The 23,119-nt window shown below is 37.2% G+C and overlaps 1 protein-coding gene across 2 annotated transcripts; it reads left to right on the top strand.

Annotated features, from left to right (window-relative positions):
• The first annotated feature begins 264 nt into the window (after positions 1–264).
• Positions 265–23,009, top strand: usp13 (ubiquitin specific peptidase 13). Of its 2 annotated transcripts, none has more exons than XM_060867676.1 (21): positions 265–587; positions 1,759–1,884; positions 4,353–4,413; positions 5,384–5,505; positions 8,409–8,551; positions 9,242–9,426; positions 9,683–9,777; positions 9,863–10,053; positions 10,183–10,254; positions 10,629–10,701; positions 12,439–12,564; positions 13,415–13,568; positions 13,944–14,118; positions 14,473–14,561; positions 15,406–15,528; positions 15,774–15,800; positions 16,005–16,148; positions 18,173–18,339; positions 20,266–20,458; positions 20,973–21,057; positions 21,188–23,009. In XM_060867676.1, the coding sequence occupies exons 1-21, from the start codon at positions 477–479 to the stop codon at positions 21,282–21,284; spliced, it is 2,559 nt and encodes an 852-aa protein (XP_060723659.1). In that variant the 5' UTR covers positions 265–476; the 3' UTR covers positions 21,285–23,009. The 2 variants fall into 2 exon arrangements, with proteins under 2 accessions (XP_060723659.1, XP_060723658.1); XM_060867675.1 differs by having other exon boundaries at positions 266–587; positions 10,629–10,722.
• Positions 23,010–23,119: the final 110 nt, after the last annotated feature.

The raw sequence follows: 23,119 nt of genomic DNA, 5'->3' as shown, positions 1-23,119 counted from the left end.
CAGTTTCATTGTCCAACCCCTGTATATGTGGAACCTGTAAATCAAGTACTGTTAGTAAGTAATTTAAGATGATGTTCACAAAAAACTCACAAGTATTAATAATATAGTTGACCCACGTACGGTCAAATATGTTATGCAAAAATAAATTAGCATAACCCCAACCATCTCTGTATTACAGCCAATAGAAACCTACATAGATACCTACATTGCCTTGAATATATTTGAATTCTAACCAATCAGCGTTTAGGGGTTCTGTGGACGGGGTTCGGCTGTCTTTTCTCAACAACACGGCCGTCCAGCGCCTCCGCCCACCTCCAATGTTTTCGTCGTCACATCCCTGCTGTTCACGGAGGGAATGTCGGCTGTGCGCGGGTTAAAAATAACCCCATCGTCTCCTCTTCTCCTGGTGGACGCTTGTCTCTGGGTCACTCGCAGCATTCAGTGGCTTCACTGGTTAGCAGTAGGAACATGCGAAGATGGCCACGGATCTGGGAGAGCTGCTGGTGCCGTACATGCCCACCATACGGGTGCCGAGATCAGGAGACAGAGTGTACAAGAGCGAGTGCGCCTTTTCTTTCGACTCTCCGGTGAGTTAAAGTAGAAAAGAGAGAGAGAGAGAGAGAGAGAGAGAGAGAGAGAATCACACTCCAGGTGTTGGATCACACTGAGGGTTTCCTTGGCACGTGGAAGTTGACAGAGGGATGATCAGGGAGGATATGCACGAGCACATTGAATGTAACAATATGCGGAAATAACACACACACACACACACTGTTTTGTTTACGTCTTTGTTGTTAGAGGTGTGACAGGAGGTCCGTGGGCTAGACACACACACACACACATACACACAGATGGACAAAAGCAGAGTATTTTGATGTGGAATCTGTTCTAGGTCTAAAAAAAACCCACATATACCAATAGCTTGGTGTGTATAAGGGTTATAGAGGGTGAGTGTATGGTACCGGAGGCTGACACGTTATCTGTGTGTCAGAAAAATGAAAAACAATAGCAACTTAAGCTTGACGTCCAGCAACATACAGCCTTTGACCTGAGTATTCCTTCCTGTCCTGACAAACCAGGCTTTTCCGGGACAATCCCAGACATCCATGTCCATTCACAAATCTGAGGAGTGAATTCAGTTTCTTCACACCTTAATAGCCATGCTGATTTAATGCTCTAGATGTGTCCCTTAGCAGTAGCCGTTTTAAAGGTGACTCAGCTGTTTGGAGCTCATTGCAGACTATTTTTACCCCCTTGCTGTTAAAGCTCATGTGTCACGCTGAGCCGATGAGAGCTTTTTTTAAGTCCTGGGGTCTGTACGCTGGCTCATTTCGCAAAATTAGACCAGACAGTTTTTTTTTTGTGTTCGTTTCCACTAATATAAACACCCGAGATTTATTAATCCAAGTGATAACCAATCCACAATGCTTTTAAATTCTTAAATCTCTTCAGGATTTGTTTTTGATGTAAACAGCCCACACGTATGATTTTCCAGATTTCTTAAAATTTTGTTCCATTTTGTTTTCAATAATAGAAGAGACACAAAGTTTACCTGTAACCCAGTGCATTAGCTCAGTGCAGTCTGAGTATGCAAACTAAGAGCAAAATATTTTCTAATAGGAATGAATACAATTTTTACTTTCCTTATAATAATATCATGTTACATGTTTGGTATTCTTAACAGTCTCTTGGACAACACTGTTCTACATACACTATGTTACATTGGTGTTTGTGTGTTTTCTTCTCTCTCTTTTTCAGGAATCAGAAGGTGGGTTGTATGTGTGTATGAACACATTCCTGGGCTTCGGAAGAGAACACGTGGAGAGACATTACCGCAAAACTGGACAGAGTGTGTACATGCACTTAAAACGTAATGTGAAGGAGGTAAGAAAATTAACTGGTCTTTATTTTCCATTTTTATCTGTTTTTTAAAGCTGTTTCCCGAGAGACAGACTTGTTGATCTTTTGATGCTTTGTCAACAAAACACAATCATGTAATTTGTGCGGAAATTAATGAATTAAACCATCTCATATGTAGATACATATGTATACATGGATATACATTTTTAATATGCAGAGGAGCAGCATTCGGTTAGAAATAAAATGAAAAGACTTCTTTGCTTAAACTTTTATCATATTATCCCGTATGGAACGAAAATTGGGACATGACCAAACTACTGAAATACTAAGTAAGAAATAAAACATGATGGATTGTAGTTGGGTGGGTTCTAGTAAAATAATTACTGTGATTAGTTTCTTATTCCATCATATACTAAAGTGTTTATTGCTCTTATGCCTCAGCAAGTATTTATTTATTTATTTATTAAAGAATTCACATCATTCATTTGATACATTTATACTTTATAGAAGCTATAAACATCCTTCCTTCACCAGCAGTAATTTATTATTAACTATTTTGAAGTTCATAATAAAAAACTGCTGCTTGTCTTGTTATTAAGAATTTAAGAACACTTGTGCTGAAGATTTTGTTTCAGAAAACCTAAAGTTACAACTATTTTTCTGACAGTTATGCTACCAAAACGTCCCCTCAAAGAAACCTTGAGCGTATCAACAATTACAAGTGTATTTACAGTCTTTTTCAGTGCCATACAAGTCAATGTACATATTAATATAGAAGCCCTAAAATATTTAATCTCAGTCTCAGACATCATGCCCACGAACCTTTTTCTGAATGTCTGAAACACTTCAGGAGTTTCTAAATCATCATTTGATTTGTTGTATTCTGCAGCATTTCCAGAAGATGTGTGTTGTTTTATAATGGTCCACTTAGAAACAAAGCAGTCAGGATAGAGAACATTGAGTTTACAAATTTGAGAATAAGCACTTATTGGCTTCAGCTAAATCTGTATTTTCAACTGACTGTACTCATTAATTTGCATGACTTTCTTAAATGAATGGTCTATGGTTGCATGCCAGTGTTTGCCAGTTTGTTGGGAAAACGTCATTACGTTTCATGCCCCTGAACGTGATGCGATAAAAAAAAGTGATTTGTTGCTCATTCATGTCATTCATGTCACTCATGTCATTCAGTCACCGTCTTGGGCTGTTCTTGGCCAATAAAAGCTGCTATGAAGTACAGCTCTTCTGTTGTCAGTCTGAAGGTCTGTGTACACAAGATTATAACATGGTACATATATAAAACTGTGACTTGAATACAGACAGAGCTACTGTCTTAGCTGCGGTAATAGAAAACTAGTCACTTTCCGACCAGTTCCAAATCAACAAGCTGTTTTTTTCCATACACTATCAGTTTTCTTCTTTAGTTGTTGCTGCCATTTAAATTGAGTATAAGTTGCACTTATGTCTTTGCTAGAAAACATATGTCCGTATGAATGATTAATAACAACACTGACATTTGTGAGCTGGGAGTCCAGATAAAGATACCTGGTGTCTAACGGTAATCATTTATATGCAATAACACTCTGTCTTTAGTTTTCTTGCCTGCTTTCTTGGTTGTTGTGGTGTTGTGGCTGTGTGCGTTCACACACTGTGTATTGTTCTTGTTGTTAGCAGTATGGAAATAAACAGTGATGCCACTTCTTAAGTGTTTTTGCCAAATGTGACACTATTCATATTATTGTGTTTACAATTAATAATGCTGAAAAAAAATGACACTATTCTTTTGTTTACAGTAGTGGCTTACTGTTTCCTAATAGATTATGCTATGATTCAGTGATTTTAATACCAGTTCTTATATCTTACCTAATTTGTATTGCTCAAAGCAAACGGTGATCAATAGTGGAAATGTGAGTGCAATGATTATCACTTTTTAGCAAATTAACAGTGTGTGTCCACTAACCACTATGTATTATGTGCTATAATATATACCACAGCATAGCAAGCTGCTAAGATGCTACAGTGCCACTGTGTTAGTAGCATTCTGCTGTGGTCATGATTAGAAATCCTTACTCATTGAATATTAAATTACTCTTGAATATGTAATTAAAACCTAGTGCTAATTTTAATAGAAATACTTTTTGTAGTTGTTTGTCCTTTATTCCACTTGACCTTGTTAGCAAGACTGGCATCAGTAAATAGGGCTATTTTCATGTCAGGATCTTTTAGGTAACAGCTGGATGCATTTCTGAAGCTCTAGTGTCTGCTTTTCTCCGCTCAAGGAATCGCTTGTGATTGTGACAGCAGGTCTTGTAGTATAACACAAATACAACTTAACAATGCGTTTCTCACAATAATTGTCCAGTATTACAAACAGGCGTCTATGTACCCACTGAGATAAGCTATTACCCTAGTGCTGCAATTGATTTGTACTGTATTATGAAGATTTTTATTGTAAAGTTCAGAATCATAAATAGTGTTGTTGCTTATCACAGAAAGCTACAGGTGCTGCTGGGGGTGCTGTGCCAAGAAGACGGAATGGAAAAATATTTTTAGGTAAGACTGCTGTATACTATATTCTGTATGATTATAATTTATGATGTTATATTCTGCCTTATTATTATTTTTTTTAGTGACATTTCCCCCCATATTCACTAAACTTTGCCCTCTCTTGACAGAGCTAAATTTAGGTCATTTATTTGTATGTGCAGTTAGTAACTGTTCTAAATCCAAAGTGCCACATGCTCACTCAGGTCTGATCTACTGCTGGGGAGGGTTGGTTTACAGTGGCTTGATGAGCCTGTTGCTCCTGCTCTCCCGTCAGCTGCTGTGCCCTATCAACCCTCGCGGTTGACACACTTCCACTGTTGGAGGAATGACGTTGACTGGGGTGTAGCTTCTATTGTAATGGAACCTCAAATTCTAGTTAATCTTTCCACATTAAATCTGCTCTTGCACATTCAGATCACATTTTCTTGCTTGCATATGTCATTAATTGAACTGTATGACCTTCCTATTGAGGGACAGATAAAGACTGATAGTGTCATTTGTCTCTCCTGACATTGACCAATGTGGAGATGTAATCAGCCAGGACAACCTCATGCGTCATGGGACAAGAGAGCGTAAACAGACCTTAAAATGGAGATACTTTCTCTGAGATTAGTCATTTCCAATTCTCAGTGTATGAGGTTCCCTCTCTCTGTTGATTGACAGTAACATCAGCAGGCTGGCAGGGTGAATGTCTTTGTGTAGTACTGACATGTGTGTGGGATTCTGACAGAATAGTAAAGAGATTGCCAAGCACAATTTAATCCCATCCATTTTGAATGTAGTGAAAATGTGCGAGATTTGTATCTGAAAATCTATCACTGAGTTGTTAGCTCATATTTTCTTTTATTGCTGATTGTATCTTTTTATATTCATAAAGTATTTGCTATTTTTTTAAAAAATATAAATGATTATAGATATGATTTGTTTGCTGTCATGCTGATACATGTCTGATCATCTCTTTTCATGTCTTTCTAAGATTTAGAACTTAACCGTGACTTTAACGGGGATGATTATGAATATGAAGATGAAGCCAAGCTTGTCATATTCCCAGACCACTATGAGATCCCTTTACCAAATATCGAGGAGTTGCCTGCCCTGGTTAGTGTGAGACTAATCTGTGTGTGTCCTGCATGCAAAAGATGTGATTTCAGAATGAATACTGTTTTCTCCTTCAGCCCAAAGCTCTCTAGTCTTAATATCATAGCAGAAGGCCATGTGTAATCATTAATTTTATATAGATCAGTTGACAGCAGCCACACATAGGGTTAAAAATATGTTTGACAGCATGACTGTTGTGTATCAGTGAAGAAATATTTAACACCAATTATAGCAAAGGGACTATAGAAGTATATAATTTGATAAAGTCCAATAAAGTTTGGAAAATTATTTACAAATAAAAAAAATTAAAGTTATGGTTCTTTAAACGTGGTGGTGGTGTCAAGAGAGCTTGTCAGTCATCACCGAGAGATGATTGGTCTCTTGTACACAGAATCATGTTTTTTTTCTTTTCTTTTTAATAATGTACACCATGTTCAATGTTTTTTTTTTTTAACCAAGCCTTGAATGATACTGTTTAAAGAACTTTGCTCCTTAGTCTTCATGAACTAATTATGTGATATTTAATGGCAGCACCATGAACAGTGAGTTTCACACAAATAGGGTGAATATTGGTGCAATCACAATAAAAAAATGATGTGATCGCCTAATGGTTAAGGTGTTGTGCTATCAATCGGAGGGTTGTAATTTCGATCCCAGGTCCACCAAGCTGCCACTGCTGGGCCCCTGAGCAAGGCTCTTAACCCTCAATTGCTCAGTTGAAATAAATAAATAAAATTAAATTAAAAAATGAGATAATGTAAGTCGCTGTGGATAAGAGCATCTGCCAAATGCTGGAAATGTAAATGCAATTAAAAAAAATTGTTAATTAATTGCAAATAATTTTGCAAACTATATTGACTTACTATCCACTTCACTATGGGCAATTTAGTGTAGTTTCATCCACTCACTCGCACTCATTTTCTACCGCTTTATCCGAACTACCTCGGGTCACGGGGAGCCTGTGCCTATCTCAGGCGTCATAGGGCATCAAGGCAGGATACACCCTGGACGGAGTGCCAACCCATCGCAGGGCACACACACACAAAAACACACTCTCAATCACTCACGCAATCACACACTGCAGACAATTTTTCCAGAGATGCCAATCAACCTACCATTCATGTCTTTGGACCGGGGGAGGAAACCGGAGTACCCGGAGGAAACCCCCGAGGCACGGGAGAACATGCAAACTCCACACACACAAGGCAGAGGCGGGAATCGAACCCCCAACCCTGGAGGTGTGAGGCGAACGTGCTAACCACTAAGCCACCGTGCCCCCTGTAGTTTCATCCAATCACTGCAATTTAGTCCATTTCAGTCCCAGGTTCTGACACTACAAAATTTTACTGACAAAGAAAATGTACTGTTTACAGTTGTACATAGCTTTAAGATGAATGCATATTTGTTGCTAATGGCTCTCCCCCTTCCCCCTCACATTATGTAGACAAACATTAAAGCTATTCAAGCACTCACCAGACATCGTTGTTAGTCTCTGGAGGTCATTTGTAGTCATTTGTAGAAGAAGCATATTGATTACAGTTGTCATTGAATGTCCTAAGTGTATGTCAGGTTGTGGATGTGCTGCACATGCATCAAAATACACTTTAAATCCACCTCCAAAGAAGGTCAATGACACCTGAATATATTTTCTAATGTGTGATACTCCTGACTTTAGAAAGTGTAGAATGACTGAGTGAAGAAAGGCATTTCCAGTTCTCCAAAATCTGTATCCATACAGTGTTTGCATGTTAATGACAGGTAATAATAACTTGGCTGAGAATTTGAATTATAGCCTCTATACTCAATGACGTTATTAGGAACACTATACTAATACCAGGTATGGCCTCAATTTATTTTTTTGTTGCATGGATTCCACAAGATGTTGGAAACATTCCTTTGAGATTGTGATCCATGTTGACATGACTGCATCATATAATTCTTGCAGATTTTTCAGGTGCACTTTTGTGCTGCAACTGTCCCAATTCTACCATAACCAAATGATTGTTTTGGATGTTGCTGGGAAGGCCAGTGAGGAACATTGAATTTGTTTTCATTCTCATGATACCAGTTTGAGATGAATTTTGCTTTGTTAGATGGTGTGTTATAATGGTGGAATTGCTCATTAGAAGCCACGCAAGGATGTAAATGGTCGTCATCAATGCTCAAGCAATGATTGCTATTAATGTACCCAATTTGTGTCAATAAAACACTCCCTCCGTTGACCCAAGGCAGGTTGGGTTCTTGGATTTATGCTGTTGTCACCAAATTCTTCCCCAACTGTCTGTGTGCCTCAGTAGAAATTTTAACAGTCTTTAACTGTCCAATTTAGTGAGTATGTGTCCCCTGCAGACTCTTTGTGTTCTTGGCTGACAAAAGTGGAACCCAACAAGGCCATCTAGTGTTCTAGCCAATCTGCCGCAGTGTTTTTTATGCTCATAGAGTGGTTATCTGTGGTCTTTCTGTCAGCTCGAACCAGTCTGACCATTCCATATTGACCTCTCTCATCAACAAGGTGTTTTGATCCACAGAAATACTACTCATTGGCTCATTACACCATTCTGACGAAACACAAGATAGTTTTGAGCATGTAAATCCTAGGAGAACAGCATTTATAGAAATACACAAACCAGCCCGTCTGACACCAACAATCATGCCACAGTCAAAATCACTGATACCATATTTTCACCCATTCTGAAGGTTGCTGTGAACATTACCTGAAGCTGATGGATTTTTGACTTTTTTAGGCATTGAACTGTTGTTACACAATTGGCAGATTAGATAACTGCATGAATTAATAAAGTGATCATTGAGTGTAGGTGCCTGCACAAAAGTACCATGTATTTATACTACTGTCTCTTGTAAGTTTATATATATATAAAAATGTGTATTTTTGTCCCATTCAGGTGACAATTGCTTGTGATGCTGTACTTAATGCTGCTTCAGCATACAAAAAGCAAGAGCAAGATTCATGGGAGGAGGAGCTTCAAGTGTCCAAGCATGCCAGAGGTCTCAGACAACAAGAGAACCGGGGTCGGATTCCTCCAAGGTTAGTGCAACTGCAATATCAGTTCAGTATCAGATGGACTTCCTGGCACTCTAGTAATGGTAGTGGAGGAGTTCAGAAACCCCCTTTAAACTGATACACTGAACACTTATGTCTTCATGCCTTAATGTTTCTTCAAACTGTTTAATAAGTTTGTGGAAATCCCCAGTGGATAAATATTATAATGTCCTTAATTATATTTTGAAATCACAGCATGAAACAAAACAACAGTCAATTTGTTAGGCTTATAGTCATGGGTCCCTAGAAGGTTTTATTTTTTCTGTAATTGGAATTAAATTCAATAAAATGTAAGTTTTGCTTTTTTATTAACTTATATTGTAGGCATTTTTTAAAATCAGTTGTAAACACTGAATCATTTCTGAAATGATTTATTCATTTTAAACTTCACGGTATGCTAAACAATTTTCAATGATATTACATTTTACTATAAAATACGTTAACGTTGTTAGTGTCTTTTTATTTCCGTATGATGTTATGGCTGGTATTGAAAAAAATATAATCAGTATTCACTTAACTTTAGGACACTTTTGATATCATGCAAAATATCATGCAGCCCCTGTGTATATTTAGTAAACAGATTAAATAAATTCAAACAGTAATGATATCCTCAACAACGAAAAGATGTGACTGGCAGTGTGAGGAGTTTCTTTTATGTATTTGCTTTTTGTTTAGTGGCTGGAAGTGTGCCAAGTGTGAAATGCGAGAGAACCTGTGGCTGAACCTGACAGATGGCTCGGTCCTCTGTGGGAAATGGTTCTTCGATGGAAGTGGCGGGAACGGACATGCCCTCGAGCACTACAAAGAAACCAAGTTCCCACTAGCAGTCAAGTTAGACACCATCACCCCAGATGGAGCAGGTCAGTGCCTCAGGTTTGGATTTTAATTTCTCACTGAAACTGCATTGCATGCAAGGTATTATAAGATAAGATAAGAAAAGATATACCTTTATTCGTCCCACAATGGAGAAATTTCTCTGTCACAGCAGCAAAAATATATAAAAGGAATTAATTATAAACTAATCATTCCACATGACATCAGCTAATAGGTTTGGCTTGCTAAGAACATGTTTTTTAAAACAACAAAGTGTTCAATACTGTTGTTTTTTTTAAACAGATGTTTACTCCTTCGATGAAGAAGAGGCGGTACTTGACCCTCACATATCAGAACACTTGGCACACTTTGGAATAGACATGCTAAAGATGCAAAGGGTCTGTTTTTGGAACTTCATTCAAAAATGTGCTTAGTGTTTGATTCTTTGATTTTGATTCAGATTTCTCTGTTTGTCTTTACCAGACAGAGAACGGCCACCACACAGACAACCACGTGCAGCCTCAAGCCACTGAGTGGGAGGTTATTCAGGAATCTGGCCTTAAGCTGAAGGCAGTCTATGGTTCAGGGTACACAGGCATCAGAAACCTGGGCAACAGCTGCTACCTCAGCACCACTATGCAAGTGCTCTTCAGTATCCCTGAGTTCCAGAGAGCGTAAGTGTCCTGATTGTGGTGAATAAATAGTGTACTTGATGCATGTTAGCTTACATTACGGGACAGAAATGAATGTAAATTTTGAGGTATATAAAGCAGTCTTGCATTAATTGTGGTTAAAATTTCTAGGTATGTTGGTAATCTACAGAGAATATTTGACTACTCACCCCTTGATCCTACCCAAGACTTCAGCACACAGATGTGAGTGGTAATGTGAAAAATGTGAGGCATAATATCACACATAACATATCACACATCATATTAATAAAACGATCTGAGGATGAAAGCCTGGTGTCTAAACACTACAGTGTCAGCTCCTGAAACCCTCACTTGATTAGCAATGGACATTATATTGTGTATTAGTGTTAGCCTAATAGATTTTATTATTCCATTATTATGCATACATATTATAGCAAAAGTGGAAAAGGAGATAAATAATAAGCTCTATAACCAGATCAGGATGAATTCTTGTCTGTAAATGAGTATTGAATTCTGAAAAGTTGTTCTTTGATGTAAACTGTAGCAATAAAACACACACGTTACGCCACATGCTTTGTTGTTTCTGTGTACACCAGGGCCAAACTGGGTCATGGACTACTTTCAGGCCTGTATTCCAAACCACCATTCAAATCAGAACTCATTGAACAGGTGATGAAAGAAGAACATAAGGTTGGTCTGTCCGGCTTGTTATTTGACTTGAGCATGAACAACTTAGACAGAATGTGAACAATTAACAAGTAAATTCTTACTTATTATGCAGTTCTGTTGTGCTACATTTTGGTTATGTTATGTGTGTAATAATAATAATAAGTTCTTTGTGTTGGCATTTGAATGCTTGTGATTAATCAATGCATGAATGAGTTCAAATCACAAATGATGCTGTAGCCATCCATGGTGTGGAGTCCAAGAGAGCAAAAAATTGGCTGTGCTATCAGTGAAGGAGGGGTGACATACTCTTGTCTCCCCTCTTAATTACAGCAGCACCAGTCAATCTTGGATGTCTGTGAGTTCACGCATGCGGAAGTTGGTGGATAGTGCTTTTTTCCAACTCTGCTACGTCGTCCCTTTAAGTTGCATGACAACAATTGTGACAGACTGGTTTCATGTGCCTCGGAGGGAGCATGTATACACCTTTGCTGGTTGGACTCTGACTGTAGTTCCACCAAGACGAATCACAGGTTTATATGAATGAGCTTATTCTAATCTGTTGTTATTATTATTATAGTAGGATTAGATAGCAGATGATCCACATAAGTGGGTTGTGTTTAATAACATAAAATGTTACTGTTGAAATTGTGATATTTTCTTTGAGGAGCAAAGAATGTAGCATTTATGTACCATTTTTATAAGAAGTGTCCAGTATCAGTATTGTATCAGTCAGAGAAAAATCTATAATTGTAAAGATTATGACACAGCAAAATCTTCTCAGTAGTAAGACAATAATAACACAAGCTACAATTGTAGAAAAATAGAAAGTTGGACTGCCTGTTTATAGCTCCTATAATACAAGTGATAACAGGTTTCACAGATGCTCTACAATATTAACCCTTGTATGATGTTCGTATTTTTGTTACTCAGCCAGTGTTCGTGGGTCTGGTGGACCTGCTGCATTTTTGGGTTTTTAATTCAAAACAATCAAAAATTTTATGTTAAAATACTCTACAGATGTTTACTTCATCCCAATTACAAGCAATATAAACAGCATATATGGTTAATATTTGCCCTTTACCGTTATTACATCACATTTTTTAATTAAAGTGCTACTCGTTTTTTGTTGTTTTTTAATAAAATGTAATAAAAAAAGAAAATCAAATGTAATCACGTTATGAGTGGAAAAACATCAACAAATTTACAAGGAAGCAAAGTTTTTCAAAACTATTGATGTTTATGAATATGGGTCCCACAGACCCGAACAACATACAAGGGTTAAACCATGTTCTTTAATCATAAGCAAATTTGAGCATAACAGGAATAAAACACTTTGATATGCACATTTATTGGAATATAATCAAAATCTGGAATTTAATGGTATCCCTCCATCCAGTCATTGATTATTTTCTTCTAACAACTCACCCTGCTTTGTATTATTCCTGTCATAATTTCTCTGTGTTTTTTATATGCAGTTTGTGTCACATGCATTCACATATTAATTTCCAAGAGCTGATATCACACAGCTGTTGGGTTGTGAAATGCATAACGATAATTATTTGCTATGAAGTATTCCTTACTTTTCTGCTGTGTTTGTAAAAACTGTACGCAGAATGAATTCATCAGTAACCCATTTTACTTTTCAGTCGCCTGCTTCCGCCTATACAAAAGGGAATAGATGAAGTAAAGAAGCTCACAAATGAATTGTCATTGTCTAATATGCTGTTTCCTCTGCAGCACCAGCACAGAGGGATTTCCGCCAGAATGTTCAAGGCTCTTGTCAGCAAAGGCCACCCGGAGTTCTCCTCAAACAGACAACAAGACGCCCAAGAATTCTTCCTGCATTTTATCAACCTGGTAGAAGTGAGAACTTATTCCTTTTTATCAAAGAAATATTACTGTTGTAGCAAAAGTAGCTCCATTAGTTCAATGTGGGTGGGGGTAGTTATTCTTTTTTATTAACCACTTCTCAGGTTTATCTGAGATTTTGTGACATGTGTGCGCTCCTTCTTGACATCTGTCACATGGCTCTAGTTTCAGAAGACCTCTCTGCATCGAGGGCTGCCATATTTACACTGGTACTCTTAAGTGACTTTCTCAATCACGTTAAAATTAGAACCTGTTATCAGTTACACGAGGCAGATAATGCTTCCTATTTACATTGCCTTCATGTCCAGAGTTAAACCTACTGCACTGAAAGCTCTCATGACACAAAATCAAGTGTAGCTATTTTAAACACAATCTCCTGTATTATTAATATATCAGATTATCAAAAGAGAAATAGAAATCAGGTTGTAAAATTGCAGTCATGACAGAGCTGTTTTTTTTCTCTGAATGTGTAGCCTGATTTATTAGTGGAGTCCTGGAGAGTGTGGGTTCTGTAAGCTGTACTGTAAGCTGTACTTAATTGGCTGGCTCTGGTAATTCATTGCTGTTATGGGAAAAATATTCATTGCTGATATATTTCTGTAATGCCTCAGAATAGAGAGACTGCAGCAGCATGCCTATTTTAGAGGCAGACTCTGTGAACTTTAAATTATAGACCTGCTCATTTTGTCGCCAAAATTCGGCCTGTATTTGTATGTGTATTTTTTTTAATGTTTTTTTAATTGACTATATTCTCCAATGTTGTCCCATGAAATAATGAAAGAAGGCAGTTTGCTTACTGAGTACTTCAAGGGCTTTTTATCACTTTCATTTTGTCCATTTCCAGAGGAATAGTGCTGGCTCAGAGAACCCCAGCGACGTGTTCCGCTTCATTGTGGAGGAGCGTGTACAGTGCTGCCAGTCCCAGAAAGTACGCTACACACAAAGAGTGGACTACCTTATGCAGCTTCCTGTCCCCATAGAGGCCGCCACCAACAGAGGTAAAGAGGAGATGTTGCATAAATATCATAGCAGTCCTCTCTTTCTTTCTCATTCATTCAGAATAAAGGTCTGCATTACAATTTTTTTAAACATCAAACAAATAATAAAATGATTGTCGGCCTGGATTTGTATATGAATAGGATTATTTTCGCTTATTATTTTGTGCTTATTACCACAGCACATCCTGAAGTGTTATTCTCTATACTCTTATACTACAGCAGCAGTTCATAGAAGCTCAGTAGTAAGATACATCAACTACTTGGGAAAATGTTATTATTATACGGACACCAGGTGGTGCACAGTTCACGTTTTGTCTATTACTCTGATCAGTAGTCAAAGGCTGTCAGCATCATGTAATTATTTTTGTATTGCAGAAGAGCTTATAGCATATGAAATTAAGCGGAAGGATGCTGAAGAAAACTTACATGCTCCTCCTGATCCAGTGAGGGCCCGCATTCCCTTCACCGCCTGCCTACAAGCCTTTAATGAGCCTGAGAACGTTCCGGACTTCTGGAGCTCGGCACTGCAGGCCAAGTCAGCTGGAGTAAAGTAAGCAAGGTTCTGGTCCAAAGCCTGGGAAGGGTTTTACAGAGTCGGGTCACTGAATACACATAGACTAAGGGAAAAAGGTTTTAAGAGAATTATTGTTCTCAGACTCCAACAGTTGAAACATAACAGCATTTGGTTTGATATGAAGTGTTTAAGTTTTTTGATAGAAATACTGGTTTGATAGAAGTATTTGGTTTATGAATATTTAAAAACTTTCAAAAAAACTTTGAAAATTTCATTTTTCATTCATTTATTGGGGTTGATGATTATATTTAAGCACATTGTTTTCTCCTACTAAACAAATATATATATGTGTGTGTGTGTGTATATATATATATAATATTGTTTTTTCAGGACTTCTCGTTTTGCATCTTTTCCTGACTACATGGTTGTACAGCTGAAAAAGTTCACATTTGGAGTGGACTGGGTTCCTAAAAAGTTAGGTAAGTATATTGCTTCTTGTCTGTTTGTTTTTTACACTAATACACAAACACTGAGCAGGCTGCATTGGGATATATGAATAAGCACTACAAAAGCCGGACATTTGCAGATTGCACACTTGCACATCCTGCACTTTAACATTTATATATGTTCATACTATATGTCGGACCTTATGCACATCACTGAATCACAGTGTTTCTTATTATATTTTAGATTTGATATATTTTATTAGATTTTACTGATATACTTGTTATTTTCTTTGACACACACACACACACACACACACACACACACACACATATATATTGTATTCACCTGTGCTTTATCTTTATTCTTTTTTTAACTAAATGTCATACTGTGCATAATTATATATAATAAGACAAATAAAATTTGAATTTGAATGATGTGGTCTAGGTATATACTGATATTTATTTATTCGGAGACATGCTTTGCCTTAATCATTTTACAAAACAGATCAGTGTCTCTCTTTTGTAATAGTGGACATCTGTTTTTGCCAATCACAAGCTGTCTTGTGTAACTCGGACACATCACATGATCAAAGGTGCTTAGGCAATACACAAACTATAAACACTATCAGTTTGCAAATCTTTTTTGCTTATGTTTTAGGCAGATAATGTGTGATTTAGTCCAGTAGAGGGCATCGTGGGTCCTGTTTTTACTGTTTAGCGCATTTGAGAAAGATGCAGAATTGCAGATTTTATCCAGTTTTGTGTTACATTCAGGATTTATTTCACTACTCTTGAATGTAACACAAGAAACACACAAAATGGTATGACTTTTATACACACTTCTTTATCAACTTTGTCCTGATTTTTCTCCAACCAGATATTTCTGTAGACATGCCTGACTTTATGGACTTGAATTGGCTCCGAGCTACAGGGCTACAAGCGAGTGAAGAAGAGCTCCCTGACCTTACACCTCCTATTGTCATTCCTGAGGACACAAGAGGTAACATTTTCTATATTTTGTTAATTCATTCTGTGCCTGTAAGGAAATGAACTTCCTGAACATTGCAAAATTTGTAAAAGTGCTTTAGATTCTCTAAATGCTGTTCAGAAGGTGTATTTTACATAGTACACTTATGACCATGTTTTTCTGCTGTTAAAAATAAAAGAAAAAATATATACAAATGTACAAAAAGTATATATATATATAAATCATATTTAACTGGAAATGCTTTTTTTCCCCCACAGAGAACTCAGTAAATAATTCTTTGGAATGTAAGTGTTATTTTTTTCAGTTTTTCATGTTATGCGTTATAAATATGAGTCTAGCTGGTTAGTTTTTAGTCATAGTAAATCCACCATGAGATTACTGTCTAACATTATGGCCTTTTCCTAATGAGCCCCGGTGAGATGCTTCACTTTTTGTATGAGCCATCCATATAAGCTGTAAACTGTTCATTCTTTACCATTTGTTTCCAGCTCCGGAAATAGATGAGGCCTCTGTGATGCAGTTGGCAGAAATGGGCTTCCCTCTGGAGGCCTGCCGGAAGGCCGTGTACTACACTGGGAACATGGGAGCTGAAATGGCCTTTAATTGGATCATTGCTCACATGGAGGAGCCAGGTAAGACTGTTGTGTGCTGTTCAACAAGAGCAGCTCTTATTAGAGGAATCTGTTGTCAGCACTATATACGAACACTAACCATTTATCACAGTTGGAAACTGAAATTGTGTTTTTGGAAGATTCACCGTCATTTAACCTGTTTCTCTCAGATCACTGTTATTAAAACCAGGCTGTACAATATTAAACAATATTATGGGCAGATTGTGCTTTAGATTATTAAATTACTATGTGGGCCTTATATTTTATTTCTTTATGAAGCCCTATATGTGGTGAAGGCATATTCATTATGTGCTGCATATATTTCTAATTATATGTTCATCCAAATCCTACAGTATACTTATGGAATCTTTAGTGTTTTATTACAAGAGAGGCTTAGCTTATTACTTTTGGGAATTCATGGAGAATTTACAAAGAATAATTATGTCTTTGAAGTGCTATAAGTATGAATTTATTTAAAAGAAGTAAAAACATTAAGGCTAATGGGAAAGAAACCATGTGAGTGTGAAGTGATTATAAGGTCTGTCTGGATTAGCCAGAATCACAAAAATAAAGCACTCTCTTCAGATGTTTTACAGGGAGACGGCACTTTTCCTCTGCCTGTGTAATTTGGAGTAACAATCAAAAATACACATGTATTACACAACATTAATCGGCTTCTACAATTTTTTTGTTTTTTTAAATGCTGTAGTTAGTCTCTGGTCTTGGTTGGTGACGATATATATCTCAGCATCTAACTAAATCTTCTACGTATGTGAAGACATTTTATGTGAGATTTAATGTAAATTTGAAATTTACATTAAATTTGAAATTATATGGTTAGTTATAAGTGGCTTGTTGTTGTGTATGTGGCCGTTCCAGAAGTTTTTTAGAGCCTGGGAAATTGATTCAACCCGATTCATTTTGACCATATAAAATGCTATAAGCTGATCATGTTGCTTTTCAGAATTGTTACAGAACAAGCACCTTACCTCTCAAGTTTTATAAGTTTTATACATTATCATATGAAACCCATTTTCTCAACACAAATCTAGTATTTTACTTTTCAGTCAGACTCTTGTAATGTATGTTGCTCAGCAATGCAGTCACAAGAAAGTAAATACAGCAAGTAGGCAAAGTAGGAGAGCGAGAGCGAGAGGGACAGCGTGAGAGAGAGAGAAAACCCATTTACATATGGCAGGAACATGAGTGCTTGTACAGTATAAGACCACTCTTAAGAACTACCACAACTGTCTTTGCTCCAACCAGAGGTTTAGTCTGTAATATGAGAGTATTCTTAGATTTACACATTTCTCTTCTGTGCATTAAACTGTTCAGTGATTTGTAATAATATGCATTTAGTGAAGTACATAAAGACTGAATTCAAATATTTTACCTCTCTGCTTAAGGTCAGTTGTTTAATGGAGTTTAGCAGACATGCCATCATCCTGCTTCCTTTGTGACCAATTAATTTCCCTTTCTGGGAAATTAACTGCATTTATTCCAGGTTGCAGACCACTTTCCCTGTGTGGTTGATCTGGTTAGAGTGTCTGGGTGTCAGACTCCAGGCTCTAAAAGAGCCTAAGTACTGCAATGGTTGTATTTACAGAAGTTTCGTTCTGTGCTGCCTCTGTAAAAGGGAGCAAAATAGAATAACCAGCAAACAACCAATCAGGATAAAAAGGCATCAATCATTACTTGTTTATCAATTAAGAAGGGCATCATAGCATTCGTATGCATGTCTTTAAGCTTGTAGCATTGTTCTGTACACTAAAGGGAACAGATGTATTTGAACTTTTTCATTTAATATAGTTTTCTTATACTTTCTTAAAAAGTACTTGTTTGCCTGTATGCTTTTCTGGGAGTCTGGGATTTTGGGGAAATACATACATGACACATATAAAGCACCCTACTTTCTCATTGGGGAAAATTCATATGCAGAAGATTTCCTGCTGGGTTTAATTGCCTGTTGATGTAAATATGCTCCAAGTCATGCATACTTATAGATGGCAGATGGCTCTTACTTAGACCTGTTGCGTTTTCTGCAGACTTTGCCGAGCCCCTTGCAATTCCTTCATACATGGAGGCAGACCTTCCCAGTGCCAGCTTTCCTACTGCCACCCCTCTGGATAACCAGCCTCCTGAAGAAAGCATCTCCATCCTCACCTCCATGGGCTTTCCCAGACATCACACCATTCGAGCCCTGAAAGCCACGGTATGTGATCTCTACCTGTTTATTGTTTTTGTTTATATCACAACTGTTAGCTTAATGTGTTCCTGTTTAGAGGTCTGTCAGTTATACTTCAACAATTTTAAAAGTTTAAAGACTTCCATTGCTATCTCACAGCTTCAGTACCTGGTTCAATTGTGAGCTTGGGCAACTGTCTGTATGGAGTTTCTGTCCATGTTCTTTCGTTGTCCATGTGAGTTTCCTCTGTGTTCCATGAAATATGCCAGGAGGCCGATTGGATAAGAAAATGCCTTTAGGTGTAACTGAGTGTATAGATGTGTGTGCTAATGGTATCCCATCCAGAGTGTATTCCTATCTCACACCCAGTGTGATACACCACAACCATGATAAGGGTAAAGCGAGTGAGTATTAGGCCTGACCTCATTATTAATGTATATATCCTTTTATTTTTAGCTTGCCCTGTCTTGCGCAAGTATTCACCCTTTTATCTTTCCCACATCAGCGTAGTGTTACAACCTGGAAATGTATCAGCCTTAATTGGGATTATCAACTATTTTTGTACACCCTGATTAATGCTCTCCTTATCTTGTCACTGACTATTGGTGTATGGTCATCTCTATAGTGAGGGGCAGTTGTGCTATATTCTTTCTATTTTTAACTATCATTTTAATGATGCTCTGAAAAGTTTATAAAGTTTGTTATATTGTTTAATAGTCAGTCCATGACTGATGGTTCAATACTAGATATGTTTTGATTGCTCCTCAAACTTCATGATGCTGTTTGTTTTGATCGGTTCCGTAACAAGATGATGTCACACTTTAATTCCACACTGGTGATATCCATAATTCTATGATTTCTGATGGCTCCATCAAAACTAATTACGGGTTTCGCTGCACCTAGGGTCAATACTTCACAAAAATGTGGTGGTGATATACTGAAGCAGTGAGTTTTTGTTAGATAAAACTAGGGAAATTATATAAGCTGTGGATATAATGAGATATAACTTTATACATTGTAGTTTGTTTTGAATCATTTTAGTCAGCAAAAAATTTTAGTTGCCTTGTATCCAGCTCTCATATTTATATATGAGATTGATTGAAAGCAAGTTGAGACATGTCATGATTTCGACAAGACACTCAGCGGACAAGCATGCGAGACTCATACCCTGCATCTCGGCTGCTAAATTCAACATTCAGCTTCTTGTCATGCTGAAGTATTGATGCTTATTTCGGTGAATGGTTTTCTAAACATAGTAGTCATGTTGTGTAACAGTCTAGGTTTATTATTGTCTTCTTCTACATTATATTTTTCCTCTTCGTGGTTCATTATTCAATTATATATCTTTTTATTTGATAACTATGTATTATCTCAGGACCTACGTTAGGAAACATCTGTGGTTGAAGAGTGAGGAAATTCAGGGGCTTGAGTCTTTAAGAAATCCCAGAAATGGTATTCAGTAAACTTATTTTCCTAAATATAATTTGAAATGTCATCCTATGTAGTTTTAGTTGGTAGCAGCACATTAGTGGCAATTTAGTCAGAATATTTTTTTCCCTTTGACAGCAAGTTAGGCAGAAGGAAGGGTATGTGAGGCAGTGAGCTCACATAGAGCAGGCCAATAATAGCCAAACAAAATTAGCAAATGTGCCACCTACATGTCCTACACTGGGTCAGAATAATGACAGCATCTCAGGCCACGGTGGCTATCATAACTGGTTGTGACTCATACGACTATTTCAGATCATGTGTCTTATGTCTTAAAGAAGCTTCTGACTGTACAATGACACCGAGATTTAATTAGGAAATGTAAATATTGGTTGTTCTGGGCCTCCTGGTGGTCTAGCGGTAGGATCCCGCGCTCTCATTGCCGTGGCCCGGGTTCGATTGTCAGGCAGGCATCTAACCCAGCCACTGAAGATTCTCAGTGCTGGCCCCTGTGTGTGTTTACAGAATAATAACCTGGAGCGGGCTTTAGATTGGATCTTTACACACCCAGAGAGTGAGGAGGAGAGCGAGCCTATGTCTGACATGGCAGACACAGAGCCCAACGATATGAGTTTCTCAAATGCCAACACACACAGTGACTCAACACTGTCCCCGGAGCAGGAAATGTGTAGTCCACGTGTACGAGATGGCCCTGGACGTGAGTATCCTTCTCATCAAACAGCATCAACTCAAACACTAGTGTGGAATTTAAAATGTACTCTAAAAATATTACTCATTAGAAATAATCAGGTATAATGAATTTATTATTTTATTAACACTACAAATCACAAAAGTACATTTACCAAGATACAGAACACTATTCCAGGATCTAGAGGAAATTTAAGGATTCCATTGCTTGATCATGAGGATTTATAGACCTGTCTCAACTAACCCGAGGGCTCAGGGTGGTGGAAACTGTTTCAGAAGCTCATATGCCATTTAGTAACTCAAACATCTTAACTAGGACACTTTAGTCAATGCAGATGGTGGAAACTGGCAGGCCGTTTAACATGAATAAGGTTTGCATAATGTGCTAAAAGTAGGGAAGCCAGCCAGAAACATGTTACAATAGTTCAACGGTATATTACTTTTTCAGTGGTCTATATTCTTATAGAATATGTCTTATTTGGTCTGTGTTTCTCAGATGATAATATGCAATTGTTTTACTGTAGGTTATGAACTCTTTGCCTTCATAAGTCACATGGGAACATCAACTATGTCAGGTCATTATGTATGTCATATCAAAAAGGAAGGAAGGTAAGGTTCTTCTTAGCAATTGATTTTAATCATTTTTAAGGATTACACTCAAAACTGTAGTCAACTGTAAATATTGTGACTGACTGACAAATAAATAACTCACATCTTTTTTTTTATCCTTTTGTTTTAGATGGGTCATTTACAATGATCATAGAGTCTGTTTGTCGGAAAAGCCTCCAAAAGACTTGGGTTATATTTACTTTTACCGGCGCCTGCCCAGCTGCTAGATTTGGACCTTAGGGAGTAGAACCTCACTGCCTACACGTCACAGAAGAGGAGGAGGATATAACTGACAATGCTGGAAACCTGGGAGGTGTTCACACTGTAGAGAAGGAGAAAATTCATCTCAAACCCTGCAAAGACCTGCAAAGAAAAGGCTCAACCAGTCAGGCACGGTCAAATGGACGGAACTGAATGTGTGTAATAATCTGTTCGTTTGATCATTGTTGGTTTGCTGAGGTTATGTACTGTACTGGGGATACTGAGCGATGTGTGCCATTTAAAATATGATACAGAATAATGTTCTAATATATATACACCCAAATTTGTTTTCTCTTTCAATGCCTTGAGCAAAACTCTATGCCAGTATTTTCAAGCGATATCTTCTTTTTGAAAATCATGCAAACCAGCTCTGATTTGATCCAAGTTCGATTGATGTTCTTGGAATTACATTTTGAAAGAGCACCGGAACACATTAGTGTGTTAAAAACATTTGTAGGTTCACTGAAATTTACGAAGTAAAGTGGAATTTAGGTAACGTAATATTATGCACAAATACGCACAATCTGTTAAAGTATTGTGCAAAGCAAAAATAATTGTAAAGTTTAAAAGCATCCATTTTGGGAAAAAGTTTGTTTTTGTAGGAATTAAATATGCACTGTTACAGTATCTTTATATATCCTTGATCTTTTGGGGGAAAAATGTTCAGTCTTGTAAAACTTCAGCACAACATAATTACAATACATTATTATGTATGTTTAAACCATTTGTCAGTATAACAAGACAAGAATAAAGTACCAATGATTTGTTTTGTGCAATAGATACGTGCTTTATACTCATTACCCTGTCCAGGTTCTCTGACTACGCAGGTCTGATTCACCAATGTTTTTCTTCTCAAACACGTTCACAGACCATTCGTATCCAATAAATAAGCAATATATACATTGACTAGTGGATTCAACTTTCTAACATCATATGCAGCATCTTACATCAAACTTGGATCTCAGATCCTTGGGTGATGTGAATGTGGAATTTACTCTGTACGGTGCTCAATAATACCAAATTTTCATCTTTTACAGTTTTAGGTTTTTCACGGAACGCCACCCCCCACCCTTTTAATTAATAATCATAGATTAATGCATATGAGAAAGTGATATTTCTCTTGTTTTACACCATCTACTCACCCACTTTGTTTCTTGGACTAGACAAACCATTATTTCTTGACTGTTTTAATATTCCAGTGTTGGTTTCTTGTTTTTCTCACTTTCTCTCTCTTCTCTTTCAAACTACATCTTAAGAGTTAATCAAAACGTCATACACTATGGCTGCATTCTACCTGTCTGCCTTTGTTCTTTTCAGAGTGTGAAAGACGATGCTTCGAACACCTCCTTCTTAAGCAAGCCTTCGTATTATCAGCTTGCACGCTACAGTCCAAAATGTGCAAGTTAGCCATTCGATATTTTGAAATGTATAATAGAACTTATGTGGTTCATCTGTTTCTTCATGTTTTTCAAGGAACTGAATGTCAAATGGTACAAAGATTTTATTGAATTATTTTCTTTTTGCAAATGAGTGTGCCAATCCTATAGTTATGCATATTTACACACCGTTCTTTTGTAATGGATCTTCCTATCCTAATACTGCATACAACATTATGAGGGCAAATGAGTTCATGAGAACTATCTGTCCAATAACACTATTGACTGGACTATTAAATAAACCAAATCACATGAGTGTTGACTGTTTTTTCTTTTGACGAGGCAAAATAAATCCATGCGTCATGTGTTTAAAAAAAAATAATTAAAGGTAGGTTTAGAGATATATATGCTATTAATACTATTAA

The sequence above is a fragment of the Tachysurus vachellii genome, chromosome 4 (assembly GCF_030014155.1).
Source record: "Tachysurus vachellii isolate PV-2020 chromosome 4, HZAU_Pvac_v1, whole genome shotgun sequence".
NCBI classification, from domain to species: domain Eukaryota; kingdom Metazoa; phylum Chordata; class Actinopteri; order Siluriformes; family Bagridae; genus Tachysurus; species Tachysurus vachellii.
The sequence above is the reverse complement of the archived record's forward strand: the minus strand, read 5'-3'. Positions and strand labels throughout refer to the sequence as shown.

What these genes read in the sequence shown, in the direction of transcription:
- usp13 (XM_060867675.1), top strand. Translation starts at nt 477, where the DNA reads ATGGCCACGGATCTGGGAGAGCTGCTGGTGCCGTACATGCCCACCATA. An exon ending in CTGGGTTCCTAAAAAGTTAG is followed by an intron (nt 14,562 to 15,405) that starts GTAAGTATATTG and finishes TTCTCCAACCAG; the next exon opens with ATATTTCTGTAGACATGCCT. An exon ending in CATTCCTGAGGACACAAGAG is followed by an intron (nt 15,529 to 15,773) that starts GTAACATTTTCT and finishes TTTCCCCCACAG; the next exon opens with AGAACTCAGTAAATAATTCT.